A 23,053-nucleotide genomic window follows, 5' to 3' on the forward strand; every position below is an offset into this window, starting at 1 on the left:
ACATCTCCTACCACTCCTCTCTCCTTCCCTCCACTTTCTTGTAGGGCATGCGGAGAGGGCAGCATCCTAACCCCCTGACGTCTTTCATATCAGCTCTCTCTCTCTTTCACTCTCTCTCTCCCTCCCTGAGCCTGCGAAAAGAGTTCGGGCAGTAGCTACGTCAGCCGGCAGCGAACGGAGCTGTGGTACTCACATGTGTTTGTCTCTCTCTCTCACTCGCTCCATCTCGCACAGTCTCATGCCTTTACTCTCCCAGGATTCTCTGGCTGTGTGGCACATCCTAGGGCAGTAACACGCTGAAGGAAGCATCTCCCCCCTCTTCTTTCACCATCCGCACTCTTTTCCAACAGCAACACAAACCAAGAAAAAGGACATTGTGGAAGCAAAGCATGAAAGAGAACAAGAAGATCGAAATGGAGAAGAACATCTGAGGAGAAAGTTCTGAGATCTGGAAGTAGGAGAACTGTTGGCAAAGAACCAGGAAACTTTATAGATGGATGGAGAGAAGAATTTAAAAACTGTGGAAAAAATTGTACTGAAGGAATGAAACAAGCAGGCTGAAGAAGATTTTGTAACTCGGACACACTTTATATAAATAGGACATTGGCTGGGTCTGCGAGACAATATCAAGCACAGCGTATGAAGGTTAAGGAAAAAGGATATTAAGCGCTCTATCAATATGTTCTAACAGCTCCAGTGAGATTGCCAGCCGGTGGAAAGGAAAAGAGCAAACCCTCAGCAGGAGAGATCAAGAGTCATTTGTAAAGGGCTCTCCACACGCAGCTCTGGCCACCCACATGCCTATCGAATTTGTCTGTAAAATCAAGTTTGCTGAGGGTGACGAAGCCAAGGGAGACACAACAGAAGGCGGCAGCACCGGGATGCTAGATGAAGGCCTTCAGCGGCAAAGGGGGAGCATGGCTGATCTAACTACCTTCGCTAGCACCTCCTCTCTACACGGCCTGGCACAGGTATTGGGCAACTCTGAACGCTTGGGTTTGAGACAGACCCTCTGGGCACTGGCCCTGTTGGTCTCTCTCAGTCTGTTCCTATACCAAGCCACATGGAGCGCGGCGACTTATCTAGAGCGTCCCCACGTGGCGGCGCTACGGGAAGAGACTCGCCGCGAACTCACCTTCCCTGCCGTCACCCTCTGCAACGTCAACCGTTTCCGTTTTTCTGCTCTCACTGACGCGGACATCTACCACTTGGCTAATCTCACCGGCCTGCCACCAAAGAGTCGCAAAGGACACCGTCCGAGTGAGCTGAAGTACCCACCTCCTGACATGCTAGACATTTTCCAGCGGACTGGCCACCAGATAGAAGACATGCTTAAGAGCTGCAACTTCAGCGGGCATAACTGCTCAGCCGAAGACTTCAGCGTGGTGAGTATAGGAGGCTGTGGTTGGCTGTCAAGGGCGTTAGTCCAATATGATTGGCTAGAGATTGTGAGGTCATAATAACATCATTTGTTTTAGTCCATGATTGCTCGGCTCTTTGTGTTTGATGACCCTTATTGTATGAGAGGCAGCTAAAAGGTTTGTGAGGGAAAGGAAATTGAGACCCATTCATCTGTGTCTAAACCACGCAGGAGCAACAGACTACAGAAAAATCAGCCATCTCAATTTCAGCCTTCTAGACCTGTCACTATTCTCTCTCCATGATTTTCTCTTCCAGCTACGTCACAGTCTGTCCCATCTGATGCTTATTTTGGCTGGAGAATAGATGAAAGATTTAGGGGATGGACAAGTGACATGATTCGTGCATTAGCTCGATCATCCTTTAACAGACGTGCATGCTGAAGTCTCCAAAGAAAGTTCCTCTCGAAACGTTGACTGTTTTTGGTTAGGCACGATGTTGTAGTGCTCAGATTTGCAGTTGACGGTGAAATTTCAGTCTGCAATTTCCTCTTAGAGCTGGTCCTATCAGTCTTAGGAGATGAAAACAGATGTTGTGGGAAAGGACCATGAGAGTTGAAATGAAAAATATCATCTCTTCATCTTAAACCTTATCTTTCAAATTCGTGCCTTATGACTCATTGTCTCCTTTTGGTCTGTGGATGACTTTTTACAGGGATTCTCCACACAAAAATTAAAATTTTGTCATGAATTACTCACCCTAAAGTTGTTCCAAACCTGTATAAATTTCCTTTTTCTTTTGAACAAAAATAAATATATTTAAAGGGGATGTGCAACGGTGTTTTATGCATTCTGACTACTTAAATATGTTAACCTCGCTGTCTTCTCATGCTTGACATGGTCAACTTGTGTTGTCAACAACGAGTTGGACGTATGACGTAGTATTTCTGTGCTCGATACACTCCCCCAGCATTCGTAGGAAAGATTTTTTCGAACATGAAAATCACTTTTGTAACAACTTTTCTTTTTGTCCCTTATTGGACAATTCTCCTGGAAAAGCACGCCCACGCGTCAACACACCAGAGCGGAAGAAAGAGCACGCCCACGTGTCAGCCAAGGAGAGCGGGAGAAGGAGCATGCGCTCACAATAACCAGCTGGAGCAAGAGAGAGAGAGCACTGTGTTCGCAAATTTCAACTGTGTTTGTTTGTTCACTGCATTTCGGTGAGGAATGTTATATAAGAGATGCCGCACATGAACCACACGCAGTAAGTGAAACTGAGTGATATGTCTGTGTTTTGTTGGCAATGGGTGCTCACATGCTTTAGTTCAGCCCCACTCCCCGCACGCGTCTTATGTTTTCGGACTTAATTGTACAGCTTTATCTGTCTTTCATGAATGTAATCAAACTAAAGACTCTACGGATATTTGAAGGGTGTGATACTATTCTGTAATAACGCAAGATTAACATGAGAAATGCTGAAATTGAGTGACAGTCTTTAGACTGTCTGAGTTATGCTTGGAATTGATGAGTAATTTGGATGAGTAATTCATGACAGAATTTTCTTTTTTGAGTGGACTATCCCTTTAATCTTAGTTTCACACACAGAGGTGTTCAAATAATTATTAATACACTGGTTTTATATGAATTATAAGATTTTAGTTGGGTGATTTACTCGTTTGCAAAATTCATTGCTAGTGTGCATGTTATAAATGTTTATTGTTCCCCATGGTCTATTCACATTCAGAAACTTAAATGCTTTTGGTTCTGTGGAGTTTCTGTAGTCTCTTTGCTATGTAGTTTTATGCAAACCGCTGCAGTCTTATGCATATTGCTGACAGACTGTTTGTCAGTGATTGATACGTAACCTGACTTGTATTTTCCCAGGTGCATTTAGTAGAGCTACAGTAAAGAACCTGCTCAACAAATTACTGTCCACATAGCCTTGCATTTTGCAAACCTTTAGAAAGAGTCGTTTAGACTCTTTAAAAAGTCTGAAAATTTTCTGATGGTGAATAATGTGAGACAGATTTACAGTGGTCATGAATTTAGACCTTTTGCAGAGCATTTGTAACTGTTTGACTTGATTCACCCACATGGATTATGTCAGGAAAAAGCATGATGTCACAAGCTACCTGTTCATTGATTCACTTTATTTATTCATTAAAGTCATGCATTCATATCTGGGTGCTGAAAATATATATTCTCTTACTATTTCCTATATGTATTAGGTATTTATTTTGTTCTGAGATTCTATTAATGCTGCCTTTCAGACACCTCGGATTTAGGATATTTTCCATCTCAAACCCAGAAAAACGTCTGGACATCAAAAACATATAGTAACATTAAAACATTAATATTACTAATGGACCAGTAACATTAAAACATCAATAGTGTTTGTTAACACCAAAACATTCCCATTTCAGAATTGATTAAATATCCTAAATCCGAGGTGTATGGAGCATCATTTAATTTAAGGTTCTCATTGATTCTAGGGATGAACGACAGATTTACCGTATGCTAGCCATCTTCATACCAGCTGTGATGTTGGCAGTTTTCAGATGTTTTCATCATCATTAATTCTTTTGTGGCTTTATTATGATTTTTACAACAGGTCAAGTAGCAGTTCTGAATCACCATTGTTACAGTAAATGTAATGCTAACAATTGTTATTCACTGTAATGACTCATCGTCTATATACCTGCAGGATTTTAAGGGCTCTTGCCATGTTCTGAAGTTTACGTTAGGTGACGTTGACATCTGCTGCTGGTAGCAATGCCAAGATCATTGGTTGGATTCCGGCAGAGCATACAACTGATCAAAATTCACATTCACTCACATTTATTTCATTGGGGTTTAAATAAAAATGTATGCTACAGGAAATGCATTAATTAGTTAGTTATATTAATTTATGTAGTTGATAGTATGCTTTTCTTGCATAATAATGGATTTTAGATGTTTGGTCCCACACAGAATAAGAGGAGTTATTGTTTAATATTAAAAACATGCTTTTGGCATAAATGCATTGTCTGTCAAAACTGATTCTAGTGTCTGTGAATTGAAAACAGCAAGCAACAAAACAGAGAAGGACATATGAATCAACATGTCCTTATTTAATTATTGTCTACATGAGATTGACATCTTCATAGAGTTCTTTTAAGCAGAAATTATTTTGCTAAAATCATTCAGATGAGAGCAAACAGGGTATCCTTTAACACAACTTTATTTTTTGCTTTATTTATGCTATACTTTAAGCATGTTCTTGTATTTGAATGAGTTCTAGTGCTACATCATTTCAACAATGACGCTTTCGGGCAATTTGGTCTTTGAACCTGAATAAACCACACTTCACCCCTGAAACAGTCGTTCATACTGAATGTTCCTGTTTATGTATGTACAGCCACTGTTGTGTGTTATCGTCTAGCCCTGCGCTTCCTGCAATTACCCATTTTATTGAGTAATTTCAACCAATTTTAATACACTCAACAAAAATTAGATGCATTTCAATGATATTATTCATTCCACAATCAAAATAAATTATATGTAAACAAGTTTGCTTATAAATAAGCACTCCAATTTACACCTCCATTTCTAATCAAATCAGAGCGAAAGTTTTGACTTAGCCAGCAGTTCAGGTGCGAAGGTTGCACCATCCTGTTTGTCAGAGATAAATGTAATTACTATTTTTGGGATACCGGCAAGACAGCAGTAATCATTTCTGTAAATAATGACCAAGCAACGACCTGACAGCAACGACCTTTGGGGAACAAGAATAAACAAACAAGTGGAGGTCAATGGATCGGCTCCTCTTTGCCTCGATCCTGTAGTTCAGTAATGATTTTGCATGCATGATGTTCCGCAATAAAGTGGCATAGATTAGCGAAACTCACATGAGACATTAATCAGAGCTCGGTGGCACTGGGATGGGAGTGGATTGGTCGGTTCTGTCACTCAAGGGATTTGGCTAATCACTTACACTTAGTTGCACTGCAAACACATCTGCTCACCATAAACTGATGCAAAGAGAGATCTACACAAAATCTAAATGTGACATTCAAAGAAACTGTTTATTTTTTAAATGAACACACAATTTTTAGATATCAGATCCACTGTCACACACACACAGTGTGTGTCCCCTTCTATGTCTCTCTTTATGTATGATTATAAATTTAATGTAGTTCATAAAAAAATATTAAATAGAAAATAAAATCCCCTAAGCAGTGATATGGCAGTAGGAACGTCATCCCAATCGCAGAACCCATTTCACTGGCACACATTTCACATGTCAAACTATATAAGTGCAGTGTACTTGTCATGTTGATGTCACGACAAAAGTGCAGTCTTTTCAAGTCCAAATTTAAAATAAAAAATCTTAATATCAATACATTATGGAAAATTCACCACAAAAAAGTTGTATTATTAAATATTGAAATTAAGAATACAGGTATGTTAGTGTCTGTGTGTGTAAAAATAATAAAAATATGGCCCTTACAGCATCAAATGCACAAACATCTATTTAAGACATCTAATGCTGCCATTATTTTAAAAGCTGTCATTTACTCTTTACAAAAATAAAAATGTAATGTAAAGAACATTCTTTGAAAATATAATATCTTTATATGTTTAATATTGACTGAGTGAAGACATGTTAAAGATTAAAATGGTGAAGTTAATGGTTCAAATTATATTATATTATGAAACTTTTGTCTGGTTTTCACAGGCAGGGGTCATATATTTTCTATTTCATATTCTCATAAAATTGAATTTAAAGTAAAACATGATTTTGCGGTTGGACTATGCATTACATTGCAAACATTCATTTTTTTACACATTTTATTACGTACAGTAAACTGTCAAAAGGTCATATCTACTGTAAATGGCGACTTTCATTGTGCAACCATGTTCCAAGCTTTATTTTTTAACTTTAAATTATTGTTTGTGTGTTTTTTTATTTCTTATACTGAAGTGTGAATGTGTTTACAAGCCTGTGAATTCCTCATTATTTTCAGACTGCTAATAGGAGTTTTGCTTGCTGTTTGATGGAGGGACTGAAGTTAAATGTCACTTCAAACTTCTGCGACGTTCCCTTCTCTAAACATGCATAAGAATTGCAGTGATGCGACGCCTCTCTATTTTGACAAGTTTTCTTTTTATCATTTTGTGTTTTTTCACAACCTACTTCCATCTGGAAATGCATTTAAATAACATAGTAGTTGTATCTCTGTACATTAGTACAGTACAGGACTTGTCGATCCCACCCTTGTGGTAAATTTAAAACAAAAATAGAGCAAAGATAACTAGCTTTCAGGTGGTTGTTGAAATCTCATTTTTAAGGTTGTAAATTGATGATTTACACCCAGTGTGGTTTGTACAATAATCTATACATTGTATATGCACAATTAGCGGTCTATATCTCCATCGATTCTCATAGCCGGCACCAACCAAAGCACAGCGAAACATGAATTCTGAAGATGATTGGTGCTTTGACTCATTGTGTCTCTGATTAGTTCAGCAGGGTTGTGATACCATTAGTGTCTAGTAAGTCCCTAAGACATGCAGAAAGTTAATTCTGCATTACACCTTTGGGAGGTCAGTGATCTCAACTGGTGTTCAGAACCCCATCCTTCTCACCTGCAATGTGACACAAATCCTAGGATGTACCAACTGCAAAACACTTATATCACTGAATTCAGACTAAACATGTTCAGATAATTGGATCTGTATGTTAAAAAATGAACACAGAAATGATGCACGCTTTAGCTGCAGGGTTTGGTAAGGCGCCATTCTTATAGGGAGATTTTATTTAGTTACCATGTAACACCATCTCTTTCTTCATAAAGAAAGATTTACGTTTGAGCGAGACGGTCATTGAAAACCTATTCAGAGAAATGGAGCAATAAAGTGCAAATCCATGAGAGGTTAAACACCAGTCATTTTGAAAATGCCTGTGGTATAACCTTACTAGAAACATAATTGAGATCATATAATGATCATTGTCATTTCATCTCATTGTAAATGTGGTTGTGGAAATGCACACAACTACAGCACAAAATGATTATAGCTCTTTTACAAAATGTGAAAACATTATTTTATTACTTTATCCCTGTTTTAGAGCAGAACAGGGAAACAGTGAATCCCATCTACCATTCTGTCTTGATGATGTCCGCTCCGTGGTATTCTCCGTTCCTGAAGACTTCAAAGCCAAGATCAGGATTTAGGGATTACATTTCGGGCCTTGCACTGAAATCAATTGTGTTTGAAGTTGCTTTAGTATGTATGCAACGGTTCAGATTACTCAGCAACATGCAAATTGAGAGACATCAAGATGAAGGGAGGAGGAGAAAGAGAAGGAGAGACACTAAAGAGTGTGAGAGAGATGGAGTTTATGAACTACAACTGCTTTTAAATCCCATAATTATCATTGGCAGCATGAGATAAAAGAAAATCACCGCACTTCTCTTAACGTAACCACTTCCAAATGGCATCTCATTAACGTCTGTTTCAGTACATGAGGTGTCCAGAAATGTAGCTCTTCTGTTACTTTTTTGTCACTTTTGATTAAATATCCAAGGAGACGAATATGTGATGCTGTATTCATTTAAGACTCATCCGTGAATTCAAATCCGTTTGAGGTGTATTGACATTTGTTGTGTAAACAGTGTGAATGCACAAACTAACTGGCTGAAAGCACACATTTTCTTCTCAGTTCTGATTGTTTGTTTGATGAGGCATGTGCAAGCGTTCAAACACACACTGGAAAATGAACACAAGGATATATCGAGCTTGTTAGATAAATGTCGCGCTTATGGGTTGTCAACATCAAAACTGTCAGAGAAGAGATGAAACTCACATAATCAAGACTTTAAAATAAGCAAATTTGCTTTGCATGTTATAACGTACAATCTGTCGGATTATTATTGTGACTCCATCACTTAAACCTTTTATCTTCAACGTCTACATATTTGTTTTGTGTGATAAGCCAGACAGCACTGGTATGTTTGTGATTCACAGTTAAAAATATTTTTCCTGAGAATAACTATATTGAAACCAACCTACCATTACGCAGTCGATTATTTACCTTCTTTTTCTTTTTCAACGCCTTCAATTTCTCTTTAATGCTTATGTTTTCTCTTTTCTTCACCCTGTGAGATAGCAGTGTAAATAACCCATTAAATCACAGATATGACAGTTCGGGTACCGCGCCAGGCTGACATCCTCCGTCACCCAAATGGCCGTAACCAACCGCAGCTGTCATAATTACACAGAAATGACCTGTCACCGAGCAGATGCATTATGCATCGAAAGCTTCTTATACTGTCATCGGGTGCTTTGATCTGTTTCGTGATATGGAGGAAAATGCTCTTATTCAGACAGGTTTTAAATTGATGAAAGAAATCATTTTCGGAGCAAAACAAATTTAGGCAGTTTTAATGGTCCGAGTTCTCAAAACCGGAGGAGACATGGGACACGTGAATGCGATTCACTCAAAGGAACCGGATGAGAATTTATGATGGCATCTTTGCATACATCTGTGTATGTGGGATTTTTATAGCCCTATATTTTTAAAGCTCTATAGAGCATCTCTTTAATGTCCCTGTTGTGATTCATACACTCAGTCTATAACTCACTCTCCCTCCTTTCGAAAACTGGACAGAAGTGCTGACTATTTCCTTTTGACTCTAAGCTGATTTCTGTTGCGCTCCAAACGGTTGGTCCCAACAGAGAGAAATGTTATTTTTACTCTTCCTGGTCAGCAACCAGCTTGAGTGCATCAATTCGGTGACAGGAGGTCGCATATTTTGTTGACTGAACTTGGTTTCTGCTTTCTGGATTTTAATCAACTGCCCCCAGTGGCCAAAGCTGGAACTATTGAAAGTGCTGTAAGTGGAAAAAAACAGCTAACATTACGTGTTTCACGTTGCACTTAAAGGATTTGTTAACCAAAAGATTTAAGTTTTGTCATTAATTACTCATGTCATTCCACAAATGTAAGACATTTGTTCATCTTTGGAACACACAGTTTTGATGTCTCCGAGAGCTTTCTGAATGTAATTAAATTGACACTCAAACGCATAGGGTTAGTAAAGACTTGATTTTAAAAAGTCCATGTGACTCCAGTGATTCAACCTGAATTGAAAGTGACAAGAATACTTTTTGTGTGCAAAAAACTTTATTCCAAAATGTCTTCTAGGTCAGTCTCAAGTATGTGTCCATGTAAGTACGCAACGCATGTGTGTGGTCCATAATATTTGGAGATTGATAAATGAAAGTTTAAGTTTAAATAAAAATATAAGAAGGATTAGGGAGGTTAGCCAATTACCTATATAGCTATTTCATAAGACTGTTAACACTTTCTATGACAAGAAGATGCAACAAGTCCTGATTTCCGCTTTGGTCATGTGAGGTTCGGCGTACACTCTATAACAGCATAGCAGGGCAATCTTTCAGAACATATACATGTCAGTGACATCATATACTATACAGCAACAACATCTTCTTTGTGTAAACATTAGGATGTAATACACAGAATCCTTTGTCTAACCTTTGCATGAATTGATGACATTATGTTTTTAATGAAAGGTTTGCTGTAAAGACTGGCAGACAAGATGATAGTTGATCTAAGTGCCTAGGAAAACATGACTCTGTGAAAAAATAAACAACAAACTGAGATGGATGTGTAATAGCAAGCTGTCCCTGTGAGAGGTCATAATGAGGACATGCAGAGAGAAAGATAGAGAGAGAGCATGACAAGAAGAAAGAGAGAGAATCAGATCCAGATGCTTTAAAAATGGAACAGCGAGGTGTGTATTGTGTACACCTTGCTGTCTCTCCAGCTGTATTTACAAACCGTTGAGCGTCTTTCAGACAGCAAAAACAAATAGAGCGTGCCATAAATAAAACAATACAGGTCAAATAGTGTCTGCAAAACTCAGATTATTTCTCTTGTTTAGATTAAAGGTTCAAGCAATAGGGTTTTTTTCAGCACCATTCGTGTTTCTGTTTTGGAGAGGTGAAATGAGATGAAGACAAGCCCTCCAGCTCTGATCGAACATCTGCTTCTAAGTTTCAGAATGTCTCACACTGCCCAAGGCAAAATGAGAATACACACTCAAAACAGTCTGCACAGACAGAACACACACACACCTACGCCCACACACACAAACAGGAGCTACAGCATGTTCTTTTAAAATTACAAAATATAACCAAAATATCTGCTTTTAATGACACCTTGGAATTGATCAAAATATGAGGTATGTCGGACAAAATATACAATACAAAACGTATTACTAATAAAATTGAGCAGAAAAGGTCAAGAAATATTGGTTTTATTCTAATAAAAGAATAATGCACAGGTAAAATATTAGAAATAAAGCATTCATTGACTATAATTTATTTATTTTTGGAGATCCTCTTGTTTTTGACTGTAACAGCTAAGTCTTTAGCTAAGTTATAGTGCTTTTGAAGCACTTTGGAGGATAACAGAGAATGTGGTCACGTTTTCAGTGCTTTCCTAAATGAGATAACTTGTTTTTACGAAACGCGCTCTTAAGAGCTGTTTGTCTGTTAAGGGCTACTATAGAAACAGGGGACACGTGGTGTATTTAGATAGAAAAAAATAATTTTCTAAGGTCTTTATACACCTCTGAACACATAGTTATGTACATAATATTGCATTTCTGTCAATAAATCTTCTAAAAAAATATGCACAGCACCTTTAAGAGCCACAGCGCTTACAAACTCTCTCTCTAATCCCTACACTCAATTTGAAGGTGATCTGTTGGCAAAAAAGAAGAAAACACAAAATAAATCAAATTAAAGATTAATTTAACTGGTAGCAACATTTGTTGTTGTAATAATATTTTATCAATATTTATTAAGTTGTATTTTAGAAATCCAATTAAATAGATATTGTGATAATACCGATATAGTAAATTATTTTGGCCAAAATAACCGCAAAGTCAATATTTTATGTTGTGACAGCCCGATTTGTATTGAAATGTTTGAATAAAGTGTGAAAATGTCAGTTTTACAAAGTTGAACATCACTTTTGGCTGCTAGTACTGCAAGAAAGTCAGCTATGAGCTGTACTTTAAGTTCTCTGGTGGGCTTTGAGAGCTACAAGCCTGTCAATATAAATAATGAGCGAGAGAATCATCTTGATTTAATGTCATGACAGGCTGCAGCTTAAATAAACTGGAGAATTTCCGAGATGGATTTACACATAAAGTACATAAGATATTTTATGTAAGGCAAGCAGACACAGAGCTAGAAGCGTGATGTGTGGCAGGATGGCAGAGAGACAGAGAGGTTCTAACCCCAGCAGGGGATCAATCAAGCGATCATTCAGTGTGATGTTGCATTGATTAACCCCAGCGTGAGGTTCAGAGGGTGATGGAACACATTCTATATAACCTTCAGGTTAACACACACACACACAGGCCAATAAAGACACAGGCCACGGTAAATGGAAGTATTGCATACGCACGTACAGGTACTCACACACAAATCACGCCTGTTGTGTATGATGGACAGATATGAGTGAATGATGACTCAGTCAGGCGGAATGGGGCTAGAAGGTTTACTGCAAATGATTTTTGGTTATATTTGCTTGCACGCTTTGAGGAGTTATAGCTTTAAATAGAAAGTTGTATTTTGAGTATTATTTTATCATTGCTCGTCAGGACCACTCATGTAAGGGTGCTAAAAACAGAGGAACGGGGGAAAAAATTAGATATAAGATTTATAAAAGATATAAGATTTCAATAAAATAAAATAAAAATATTAGAATAAAATAGAATAAAAATACAATTTAAAGTGCCGCAATCATAGGTGTTTTCTGCAATGCAAAAATAGTTAGAGTTATGCCCAGAATGTGTCTGAAACAAGATTCAAGATAGGGAAGAAAGGAGGAGGGGTCGGCGTGGCTGAGAAACATAAGAATCCTTTTATTACAATTCACTTCCAGGTTTCAACTTCCCATATCAAACATTCAACTGCATATATCTCTTTGTCGAGTAAGATTCCTCCTTTAGGCCATTGACGCAACGTCTCGAGGCTTCTCTTTCAGTCCGTTTCTCAGTCGGTCTCTCTCTCCCTTTCCGCTTCCTCCGTCGTGCTTTCAATGCGTCTCCTCGCCAATTACTAGAACGAGAAGCAGGTGTTTTCACTAAACCATTGATCTGCTTACTCACCGTCTTTCTCCCGACATTCCCTCACCGTGCTGAACCACGCACCCCTTGCCACAGTGTCTTTCAAGCTTCAGCTCAAAATACACCACATATCTTTCATTACAAGATGTTGATCATGACCATTTGTGGCTGCAATGGAAATGTGTCGTTTTTGTGTGTGTCTCCTTAAATGCAAAAGGAGACAAAATAGGAGGTAGAGCGCTTTCACGTGTGCTTTGGATGACATCAAGACAAGCAATATGGCGGAAAGCGCAATTACATCTGTAATGCCCTTTCCAACCAAACACCTTATACTAACTGCAATAAAATTACCTTAATTCCTTGTTAATGAAAACGAATTAAATGGAAAAGACAAAAACATAGATAGAACAACATATGCTGACCATTTGCTGTATGAAATTTTGGCCATTGATGATTAATCATGTGCATACATTTTACTAACAGACAAACACGGATACAGGCAAAAAACATGCATTCAAAGTACTTGTATATGTCTGACAGGTATGTAAAGAATAGCAACCACGTGTTATTACGTTGTGAGTAGCAATTTCTGCGTAACCTCATTGTCTTACAAATGCAAACTTCTATCCACTCTTAGTATTGTCACACTTTGGACATAAGAAGAACACTGAACTCACCAAGAAATTTCGCTGTGATTAATAATTTTTACAGAAATGATGTCGGTAACAAGTCTTCTGAACCGATGGGCGCGATGCGTTTTACCACTAACGTTTTGTACCGATGTTAAGTCTCAGGATTAGCCGCGAACATGTAAACAACAGCCATTAACATGCTAAACACATTTAAGAAAGGCGATTTAAAAATGATGTGTAATACTTACTTCTTCCGGAGATGAAGTTTGATCGCGAACAGCTGTTACTGAACTAATAATCTTTTTGGCAAAACCCACGCTATACTTATCACTCGCCAAAGCCCCTGGAGCCGGAGAAACATTCGGCGGAAGGTTACTGGCCGGAGCCTTGTGTTCCGGGCACTGGGCCACAATGTTTCGGAGCTTGGATTTTTAAAGCTTTCCGGCTACCGGGAGCTCTAGCTCTAGCTCCGACCTAGGGGTCGCATCGACTAGACTTCCAACGAGTCCTGGCTCGTTTCTGTAAGTCTTTCCAGACCGGAGATTGTTGGTTTGTCGATCCAAAAAAAAGGGCTTCTTCCCTGGACGCGGAGTTCTTGACATCCCGCCTGAGACGTAAGAGAGTTTATAACTCCGGCTGCCAAGGTCGCATTGAGGCTCATCGGAAAATGTATCCTCCCGGCCTCCTTTTATGTTCCAATTTACATCCAACAACCGCACACATTTGTTGTATCTTAGACATTTTTATCGCTGGCTAGTGGCTACATCTGCTCTTGCCTGAAAATGGTTGACAGAGTGTCTCTGGCTGAAGGTGAACCTAAGCGCTCATAAGGCGGAGTCTGTAAGGGTTCATGGGCAGGCATAAATCAATGTGACATCAGATTGTTAGGGGATCCCACTAGCCTGTTTGTGTCGCTGTTGTGGTTAAAGGAGATTACAAAAAGGATAAAAGATGGATTTGTAGAATTACAGGGTGTTTCTGCACACACGCTTGTGACTCATTTTCTGGTAAATAAACATCTAAAAGTGCATTTTCCGGGGTTGCGGCCCTTTAAAATTAAAATAAATATATATCTAAACTGAGACGTATTGCTGATTTTTTTGAATAATTATTCGTACTTGACTCATATCATGGCTAAATAGTAGATATAATATGGTAGGCTACATAATTATTTTACATCTATAATTTACTGCCTGAAGAATTTATTTTAAACGTTCTGTATGTAGGATATACAGAACTGTATGGGTGAATCTATTTTTGGAGGAATCTTTGAAGGGTAAAGTGTAGGTAAGTGGTCATGCTCTGTGTTTACATTGCAGAGAGTAAGCATCTGGGTGGGATCAAATGTGTGTATGTACAGATACAGATTTTTACCTGACACACAACCTCAAGGTTTTTCTACCAAGGTTTGAATCGCCACCCTCTCTACCGCTCATATGAGAGACACAGTCATTCTTTGGTTGTATGGTTTTCTTTAATTAAAACAGTCTTTAATTAGTCAGGCCTAGCAGGGTCTTCAGAGTTCTACTTGATTCTCAGTGGGATCCAAATCAAGCGAACATACAAACCAACAAGACACACATTCCTTAAATTACATCCACAGTATGGCCATGAACACTCACAAATCAACACTTTAATTGCCACCCATGTTTTTGTTTTCATTAAGGAGAGGTCTGAATCTAAGTTTCCATTTCTAATTGCAATTGCACTGAAAAAAAACGATACTTTGGACAAACTTTTTGACAAAAATAATAATACTTTGTTACAAACAATTATAATTATGTTTCTCAAATCACACTGTATTTATTCTTTACTTCATTGCTTTTTTTTATAAAATGAAAACTATTTACAAAAATCCTAAAAGAACATATTTACATTGTAAAAAGTTTTTTGACCGCATTTCAGAAATACACCATTATTTTACGTACAAATTTGCGGCCTTTTCCAGTAATTTAACAGAAAATTTCTGTTTTTTACAATTATACGTGGAAAATCTAAAAAAAATCTTACAGGGTTTTTTACAGTAACACATAATCACAAATGAAGACAATTTATTTGTATTTTTACAGTTAATCAGATTAGCTGTTCAAGATAGTTCAATTTAATATTTTCCTTTTTGTCTAGTGATGAGTTGCTGTAATTCACATTAGCCATCAAATGCGATGTGACATAGTCATGTGACATGATAAACCTCTGTGGTTAATTGAAAACAACTAAACTTCTTCTGGGTTAAGGTCTTGTATTTGATTTCAAGGCAGTGCAAGTTATAGTACAGCCTCTGCAAACAATCGCAATCTTCTTCTTGTAGTATTTGGTGGCGGATGGCATACCAGCGTCCGGTAAATTTAGCGCCACCTGCAGAAAAGGATTGTTGAGGCTATACATTATGGCTAATATTATTAAAAATTACGTTCAAACTTATGAAAATATTGAGGAGTCACTTCACGAAACGTCAACATGTCATATTATGCTAGGCTATCCTTTAACTAACTCCTGAGGAGTGTAATGAAAACCAGCTGTAGGCATCTTAGGGAACGAAAATCAACATTGACAAATTTTTTATAGATACTGTATATTACATAGTCTAGATTTGACCACAGTATAACTTTTATTTCTGCATCAGAGAAGGGTTGAAGATTGATGTGTCTGTGTTGATATTCTGTCTAGCAATCTCTAGGAAGGGGCCTGCTGAGCTTTAATCCCCATCTCACTGTGGATTAATCTAGATGTACATTTTACCAGACAGAAAGGCACACACATACTGTACATGTTAGGCATTTGTAACACAAGTAACACAAGTCTTATATGGGCAATTGAAGAAACATAGATTTATGGATGTTTATACACAAGTCACATTCTATCCTTTCCTGTAGCTCAGTGGTAAAATCATGACGTTAACAATGCCAAAGTCGTGGGTTCAATCCCAGGGCATTGCACGTATTTAGAAACAAATGTATAGGATAATGCAATGAAAGTCGTTTCGGATAAAAGCCTTAGTCAAATGCAAGTTTTATGAAATCTCACAAAATCTCAGGTTTAAAAAAAACATATAAAAAAAAAACTATAGAATCCCAGAGAAACCATCAAAGAAAACCTAATGGTTTAGATTAAAAAACCTTTATGAATGAAAATAGTATTAGCTTTTTCCTTAAAACCATTACAAAATTCCTTTTGTAGTTCCTTTTGTAGTTGTTTTTCTCACATACCAGTAGAAATCATTACCCTGCTGAAAGAAGAACTATAGAAACCATTAAAGAAGTTTTGAAGGGATTTGTAGTGGCTTTAATGGAAACAAAAACAAATCACGTTTAGATGGTCTTGCTGTGTGTACATTTACATATTATTGTCTCCTCCATGAGTAACATCTGTTTGAACATTCCGGAGTCACATCAGGATTTTTTTACACACCTCCTTGTCTGTTTTCATGGAAATTTCTGAAAAGAGCCTCTACTTTACAAGAAATATGTGTTTCTCAGTGGGACATGTTTGACATGTCATTGACAAAACTGCAGCTTGTCTGAGTGATGGGCAGCGTTTTGTAAAAACTATTTCAGGTACCAATTGGTGTCCTGAGATAAGACAAGTGCAGTCTCCTTATACAAGTTTGTGTTTGCGGTCTACAGGTTTACACACGGTATGGAAAGTGCTACACTTTTAATGGAAATAAGACGTCGGCGAAGCGGGTGAGGCAGGGCGGCACTGGAAATGGCTTGGAGCTGATGCTGGACATAGAGCAGGATGAGTACCTGCCCATCTGGAGAGAAACAAGTGAGTAATGCATATAAAAGAATACCTTCAACAACTAAAATGGATCTTTCATAAGTAATTTTAACTTAGATGAGACGACTCTGGAAGCAGGCATTCGGGTTCAGATCCACAGTCAGGATGAACCCCCGTACATCCATCAGCTGGGCTTTGGGGTCTCCCCGGGATTCCAAACATTTGTTTCCTGTCAGGAACAGAGGGTAGGATAAACTGTGATAAAAATCACTCTCTTCATACTCGCATGTCAAACAAAATTCAACGTTTTTAAACCCTATTGTAGGAGCTATTTCAACAAATCATTCATTTTTTAGTCTGAATGCATTAGACTGATTCACTCAGGGTTGTAGGGTGCACTCAGTCAGAAGCAAAGCCATACAGGCTGTCTCTTTAAACGTCTGACATCTTTCTAGCTTACATACCTGCCACAGCCGTGGGGAAACTGTCGGGCTTCGTCCGAGCCTGTGATCCCAGGATACGACACCTACAGCATCAGCGCTTGCAGGCTTCACTGTGAAAGCACACAGGTGCTGAGAGAGTGTAACTGCAGGATGGTGCATATGCCAGGTGCGTGTTGTCATCAAAACAGTCTGGCAGAGGTGGGGGACTCGAGTCACATGACTTGACTCGAGTCTGACTCGTCAATTTTCAGGACTTGCGACTTGCTTGACAGAAGTAAGATAATGACTTGACTTGACTTTGACTTGAGAGCAGGTGACTTGAGACTTGACTTGACTTTAAATGGAAGACTCGACAATGACTTGAACTTTGTAAAGTAATGAAATTAGCTAAAATAATTATTGTGACTCAGCAGCACTAAAGCGCCTGTGCCTTTAACGCTGCTCAACTCAAACCGCGCCAAACAAGGTGAAACAGCCAATTACTGTAGAGCAGTTACGATAGAGAGGAAACTGCGCATGCGCCTGGCGGCTTGAAACAGTTGTGACCGTTACAATGGCGGACAACAGTCGAGCTCCACAGATAGTCACGTTTGGCTATAAGGACTTTGAACTGGACCGTGAAAAATAAAAAAGATTTGCCAGATGCAGAGTATGCAACGCGAGGATTTCTGACACGACAACCACAACGTCGAATTTCATCCGACATTACAAGAACCACAAGGAAAGGTAAGAAAGTAATTTCTTTATAGTCAGTGTAATAAAACGATTACTAATATAATGAATTAATCGTTTCTGTTTGTCATAGCTTTGCCTTGGTTGTTTTTTTATTATTAGAAATGTGGTCATCGATCATCACTGATAGGCCTACATCTCATCTCATAGTTAGATGAATTGGGGAATCTGGCTATAACGGCGTAGCCCGGATTTTTATGTTCTTAAAACATTAAAATCAAGAAGGGCTTCTCTGTATTACATGTAGGCGAATGTCTATATTAAATGTGCGCATGTTCAAGTGTTTGTGTGGACTGCGTGTGGAAGCTGAATAGCAGCTCGCTTATATACTGCGCATGACCGGGTAATGGACGCGCCGGTGACATCACTTGGATTTAAATAACTCTTAAAAAACTTTGCGGTCATACTGACGAGAATAATTTCATAGTTCGAATCTGTTAACTGTTTGGATTTTTTTATACTCACAATAACAACAAATAATGAAACCAGTTCAAATAGAAAACAAATATTCTCAGATTATATATTACGTATGAAACGTGCATATTGCGCGTCCACCGCACAGATGACGATTAAGCATCATAACTTCATCACTGGGCTATATTAACATACATTTAATTTATATTCTACCGAAATGAAAAAGATCCGTTCATTTTGATAAACAGGATTCAATATCGAAGTCAATAAAATGATCTGGGATTCCCATAAATTGCAAATTCCCTATAGGCCTACTGTGCACTTTAATGGAGAGCACAAGTATTACAGCATCATATACTTAAAACATACAATAGTCAAGTTGTCAGTCACAATACTTAGTGTATAAGCTTCATAGCCTGTATAAATGCTTAAGTCATTCTGTCAGATACAAGTATTTCCATTTCTGTGTAGACCGTTTCAATTAAATTGAATTAGATTGTATTATACATTTCAGACTGGATTTCTTTTGTGTAAGCAACACTTTTATTTTCAGATATTAATGTTGCACAGATATGCATATAATTCATATATAGCAATGTGAATAAGATACATAATGTATGTATATAAGTTCATCTTTTCTGTGCAAAAATAAACATGTATCTAAAAAATTTACCTCTGTTTATTTTAGTACTGCGACTTGACTTGACTTGACTTGAAACTTATCAGGACTCGACTTGACTTGCTTAGGGTGAACCCTTGACTTGACTTGACTTGCTTGATTTGTCTAAACTGTGACTCGAGACTTGACTCGAGACTTGATGGTTAAGACTTGAGACTTGCTTGGACTTGACCATATGTGACTTGTTCCCATCTCTGGATCATCAAAAATGTGCTGTGTTTGTACTGCCACACCACTGTACGGCTTATATTGCTTGTTGAGGTGTTATGTCATCAATCAGCTGTATCCCATCATTCCTTTCTTCATTGTGTGGATTTCTTTGAAATGAGCATTCTCATCCGTTTTGGACAGGAGTTTTATAAATAATCTACGAGCCCTCGCATTGATGTGTTGGTTCAATTTTTGCACGTCTTATCTCTCTACAGGCGATGCAGATATCTGCACACCCCGTAAAATCAAGTGCGTGGACAAGGCGTTGGGTAAGAACGTCAGAGATACGTTTTCGACACATAACCCTTATACAGATGCTGATTTACCAACTATGCTCATTTGACATGTTAAATTGATAATTCACCCCAAAAAATTCTGTCTTCATTTACTCACCCTTTTGTACTTTCAAAACTTTATAACTTTCATTCTTCTGTAGGACACTAAAGAAGATATTTAGTAAAATGTTAACTGGACCCCATTCACTTGCATTGGTTTTGTGTTCATACAATAGAAGAGAATTGGGTCCAGTGCTATTCGGTTACCAAGTTTCTTCAAAAACATCTTCTTTTGTGTTCTGCTTAGGAAAGAAAGTCATAAATGTTTGAAATGACAAGATAGTGAATAAATGATGACCGAAGTTTTCTCAGCTAATAATCACTGATGGCTCTGTTGAACTATTGAACAACTTTGAGAGCATGAGAGCTGATTGATAACAATATTAGCAGTCATTTCACTTGTATAGAGCCGTGACTGTATATTTCCTGTATTCATCCACAGCATTACTCCAGAAGAGCACAGGTGACTCATGTCCCTGTGAGACGCCATGCAATATGACTCGCTATGGAAAAGAGCTCTCCATGGTGAAAATCCCCAGCAGGGGATCTGCGCGCTATCTTTCTCGCAAATACCAGAAATCCGAGGAAGACATCAGGTTGGTGCATAAATGTGCACATGTATTCACAGCATCAATCGCAGGTTTGCAACAGTTCTGATATGTTTATACTCTCAGAAGGCCAAATAAACCAAGTTCTTTTTACAGAAGCAAAAGGGATGCTTCTGTAAAGTTACTTGCAAAGTAGTCTTCTCTCACATGTTCTGTCAGGCTTATCTTATGACTAACAGGTCAGATACATAAAGGGATAAGAAATGTAATTGTGGTCCTCCATTGTCTCAAGAAAATAGAAAGTGGTTTTTAAAAGACTGCTCATAAATAACATTCTGCAGGTTTCTATGAACCATTTTCTTTACCAAATTTAGTTCAACATTTCCCACAAAAAAGTAGTGTGCTAATGTCTATATGGTTAACCTACAGTTACAGTTAATAAAGATTTCGTCACCTTGGAGGGTTCTATCTGGCATATGTGTCAAAACTGAATTGTTGACATATTCTTATTCTGTGATAATTTACACTTAGATTTAGTCATTTAGCAGACGCTTTTATCCAAGCGACTTACAAAGAGTTTAGGGAGCAATTAGCGATATGTCATCCAGGAGCAATGATACAATAGGTGCAAATACAAAGTTACTGGTTTTTAACAAAAGCTAGACAAAAGAGAAGTTTTTTTCATTTGTCTGTCAAGTATTTACACAGGGGATGGGTTTTAAGTAGTTTTTTGAATGTTGTGAGAGATGTGGTTGACCGGACCGATTTAGGAAGAATGTTCGACCAGGAAGGAGTTGTGAATGAGAATGAGCGGGAAAGCGATTTACTCCCCTTATGGGAAGACAACACAAGACGCCGCTGGTTTGCTGAACGCAGAGACCTTGATGGGGTGTAGGAGTGTGTGAAAGTATGCCGATGAAGATCCAGTGATAGTCCTGTAGGCAAGCATTAGTGATTTGAATCTGATACGGGCTTCAACCGGTAGCCAGAGGAGAGACATGAAAAGGGGTGTCACATGAGCCCTTTTGAGCTGTTGGAAGACAGGACGTGTTGCTGCGTTCTGAATTTATGTATATGATGTTTTTTCATTATATTATGTACATCTCGGGACTTTTTAGAAAACAAGAAGGTTTTGAATAAAAAATCTTTGAACCTCATTATCTCAAACTGCTCTGAATGCAGATATGTGTAGGACCTTTAAAATTTAAATATTCAAAAAAATTTATACTGTTACACACTTCTCATTAGAAAATATCAATTAATTCACAGAGACAACTTTCTCATCTTGGATATTTTCTTTGAGGCCCTTAACTATGAGACGATAGAACAGAAAAAAGCGTATGACATCGCTGGACTGTTGGGTAGGTTTGTATTCACCTAACACAACAATTATTACAAATATCAATACAATTCTTAGGGGCAGAACATATATGCCTTCTCAGAAAAATATTATGTTTATGTATAAAAGTGATAGAAACAATATTTAGCATCTGTAAATTAATTTACAGTCTGTGAAACACAGACTTTTCTCTCGTTTATATGATGTTTGGTTTCCATATCCAGGAGATATTGGTGGACAGATGGGGCTTTTCATTGGGGCCAGCATTCTCACTATACTAGAAATACTCGATTATATCTATGAGGTATGTCACTGTATGAGGAGACAAATACACATGTACACTGTCTCTGGTACTGTTGACTCCTTGTGATTTTATGTCTGTAGGTGGTCAAATGCAAAATGAAGCGACTCTTGAAACCGAAGACGGATCAGAAACAACAGAACCAACGGAATTTAATCCAAGAGCAGATCCAGAGAACAAAAAACCTACGAGAACAGAATCTGAGAGCCCAGCAGGCTACAGGAACTGTAGCTACCGTCCAATTTGAAGAAATAAAAGTCAAGGTGAGTCAAATGAAAAATGATGTAGGAAACATATTTTTAATGACTGAACCACAATTGTTTCATGTAATTTGTTACAGGCAGCCAATGATGTAGCAATGGTTCAACCACATAGTGCACATCTAACGTCAATTTTACCAAACCATCACAACGCACAGCCTGAGGTACAGCAGGACTTCGCTTGCTAAGAGTCTGTTCCTCTGTGTTTATTCTTCATATCAATGAACTTGAAACTGGGCTCTGAACGGACCTTCTTCACCTGATACATTTAATTTATTTTTTCACTAAAACAAGCTACAGCCAAAGTCTGATCCAAGACCTCGGAAATGGTCGCAATGTATCAGAGCAAACTGTTCTCATTGTTCCAATATGAAGAAACCACACATGTGCTTTTGTTGCATCAGATTTTATGCTATCTTTTGCTCCATACCCATTTAGGCTCTTTTATTCTGAATGTGGACCTAGCATGGATTTTAAGAACTCAGAGATCACACATAAATGACCTCATTTCCAAATGTAAATCCAATATTCCCTTCAAACAGGAACTGAATGAAAGTCATGAGGTCAAATAGAGTCGACAAAAAAGCGCAAATGTTAAGAGTTTTTTCTGTGGCAATGTAGTGTACAGAGCTTGCACCATTTCACCTCTTTCATTTCTTAAGAACGTAATGAGACTTCCCTGGAGGTGAATAGCTAAAATATGCCACTCGTCTCTTTGTGAGTAGGTGTTCTGTTCTGTTCAGACTTATGTAACTTTTCGCATTGTGCTGTAGTTCTTATAATGGAACAGTCTGTCTCTGGGTTTGAAACACCAAGCTGAGCACAGTGTTCGCTGAAATCATCTCTAGGTCAAAATAAAATAAAAACTTTAAATAATTCCTTTTGAATGAAAATCAGTGTTTAGTGTAAGATTAATTTTTTTATTTAAATAC

General features: G+C 38.0%; 1 protein-coding gene across 1 annotated transcript; it reads left to right on the forward strand.

Annotated features, from left to right (window-relative positions):
- Positions 1–797: 797 nt before the first annotated feature.
- asic4b (acid-sensing (proton-gated) ion channel family member 4b) lies at positions 798–23,010 on the forward strand. Its single transcript, XM_056751272.1, has 10 exons — positions 798–1,385; positions 16,764–16,908; positions 16,978–17,105; positions 17,316–17,469; positions 19,554–19,607; positions 20,116–20,269; positions 21,491–21,582; positions 21,785–21,864; positions 21,945–22,124; positions 22,202–23,010. The coding sequence occupies exons 1-10, from the start codon at positions 798–800 to the stop codon at positions 22,307–22,309; spliced, it is 1,683 nt and encodes a 560-aa protein (XP_056607250.1). The 3' UTR covers positions 22,310–23,010.
- Positions 23,011–23,053: the final 43 nt, after the last annotated feature.

The sequence above is a fragment of the Triplophysa dalaica genome, chromosome 6, assembly GCF_015846415.1.
Source record: "Triplophysa dalaica isolate WHDGS20190420 chromosome 6, ASM1584641v1, whole genome shotgun sequence".
In the NCBI taxonomy this organism is placed as follows: domain Eukaryota; kingdom Metazoa; phylum Chordata; class Actinopteri; order Cypriniformes; family Nemacheilidae; genus Triplophysa; species Triplophysa dalaica.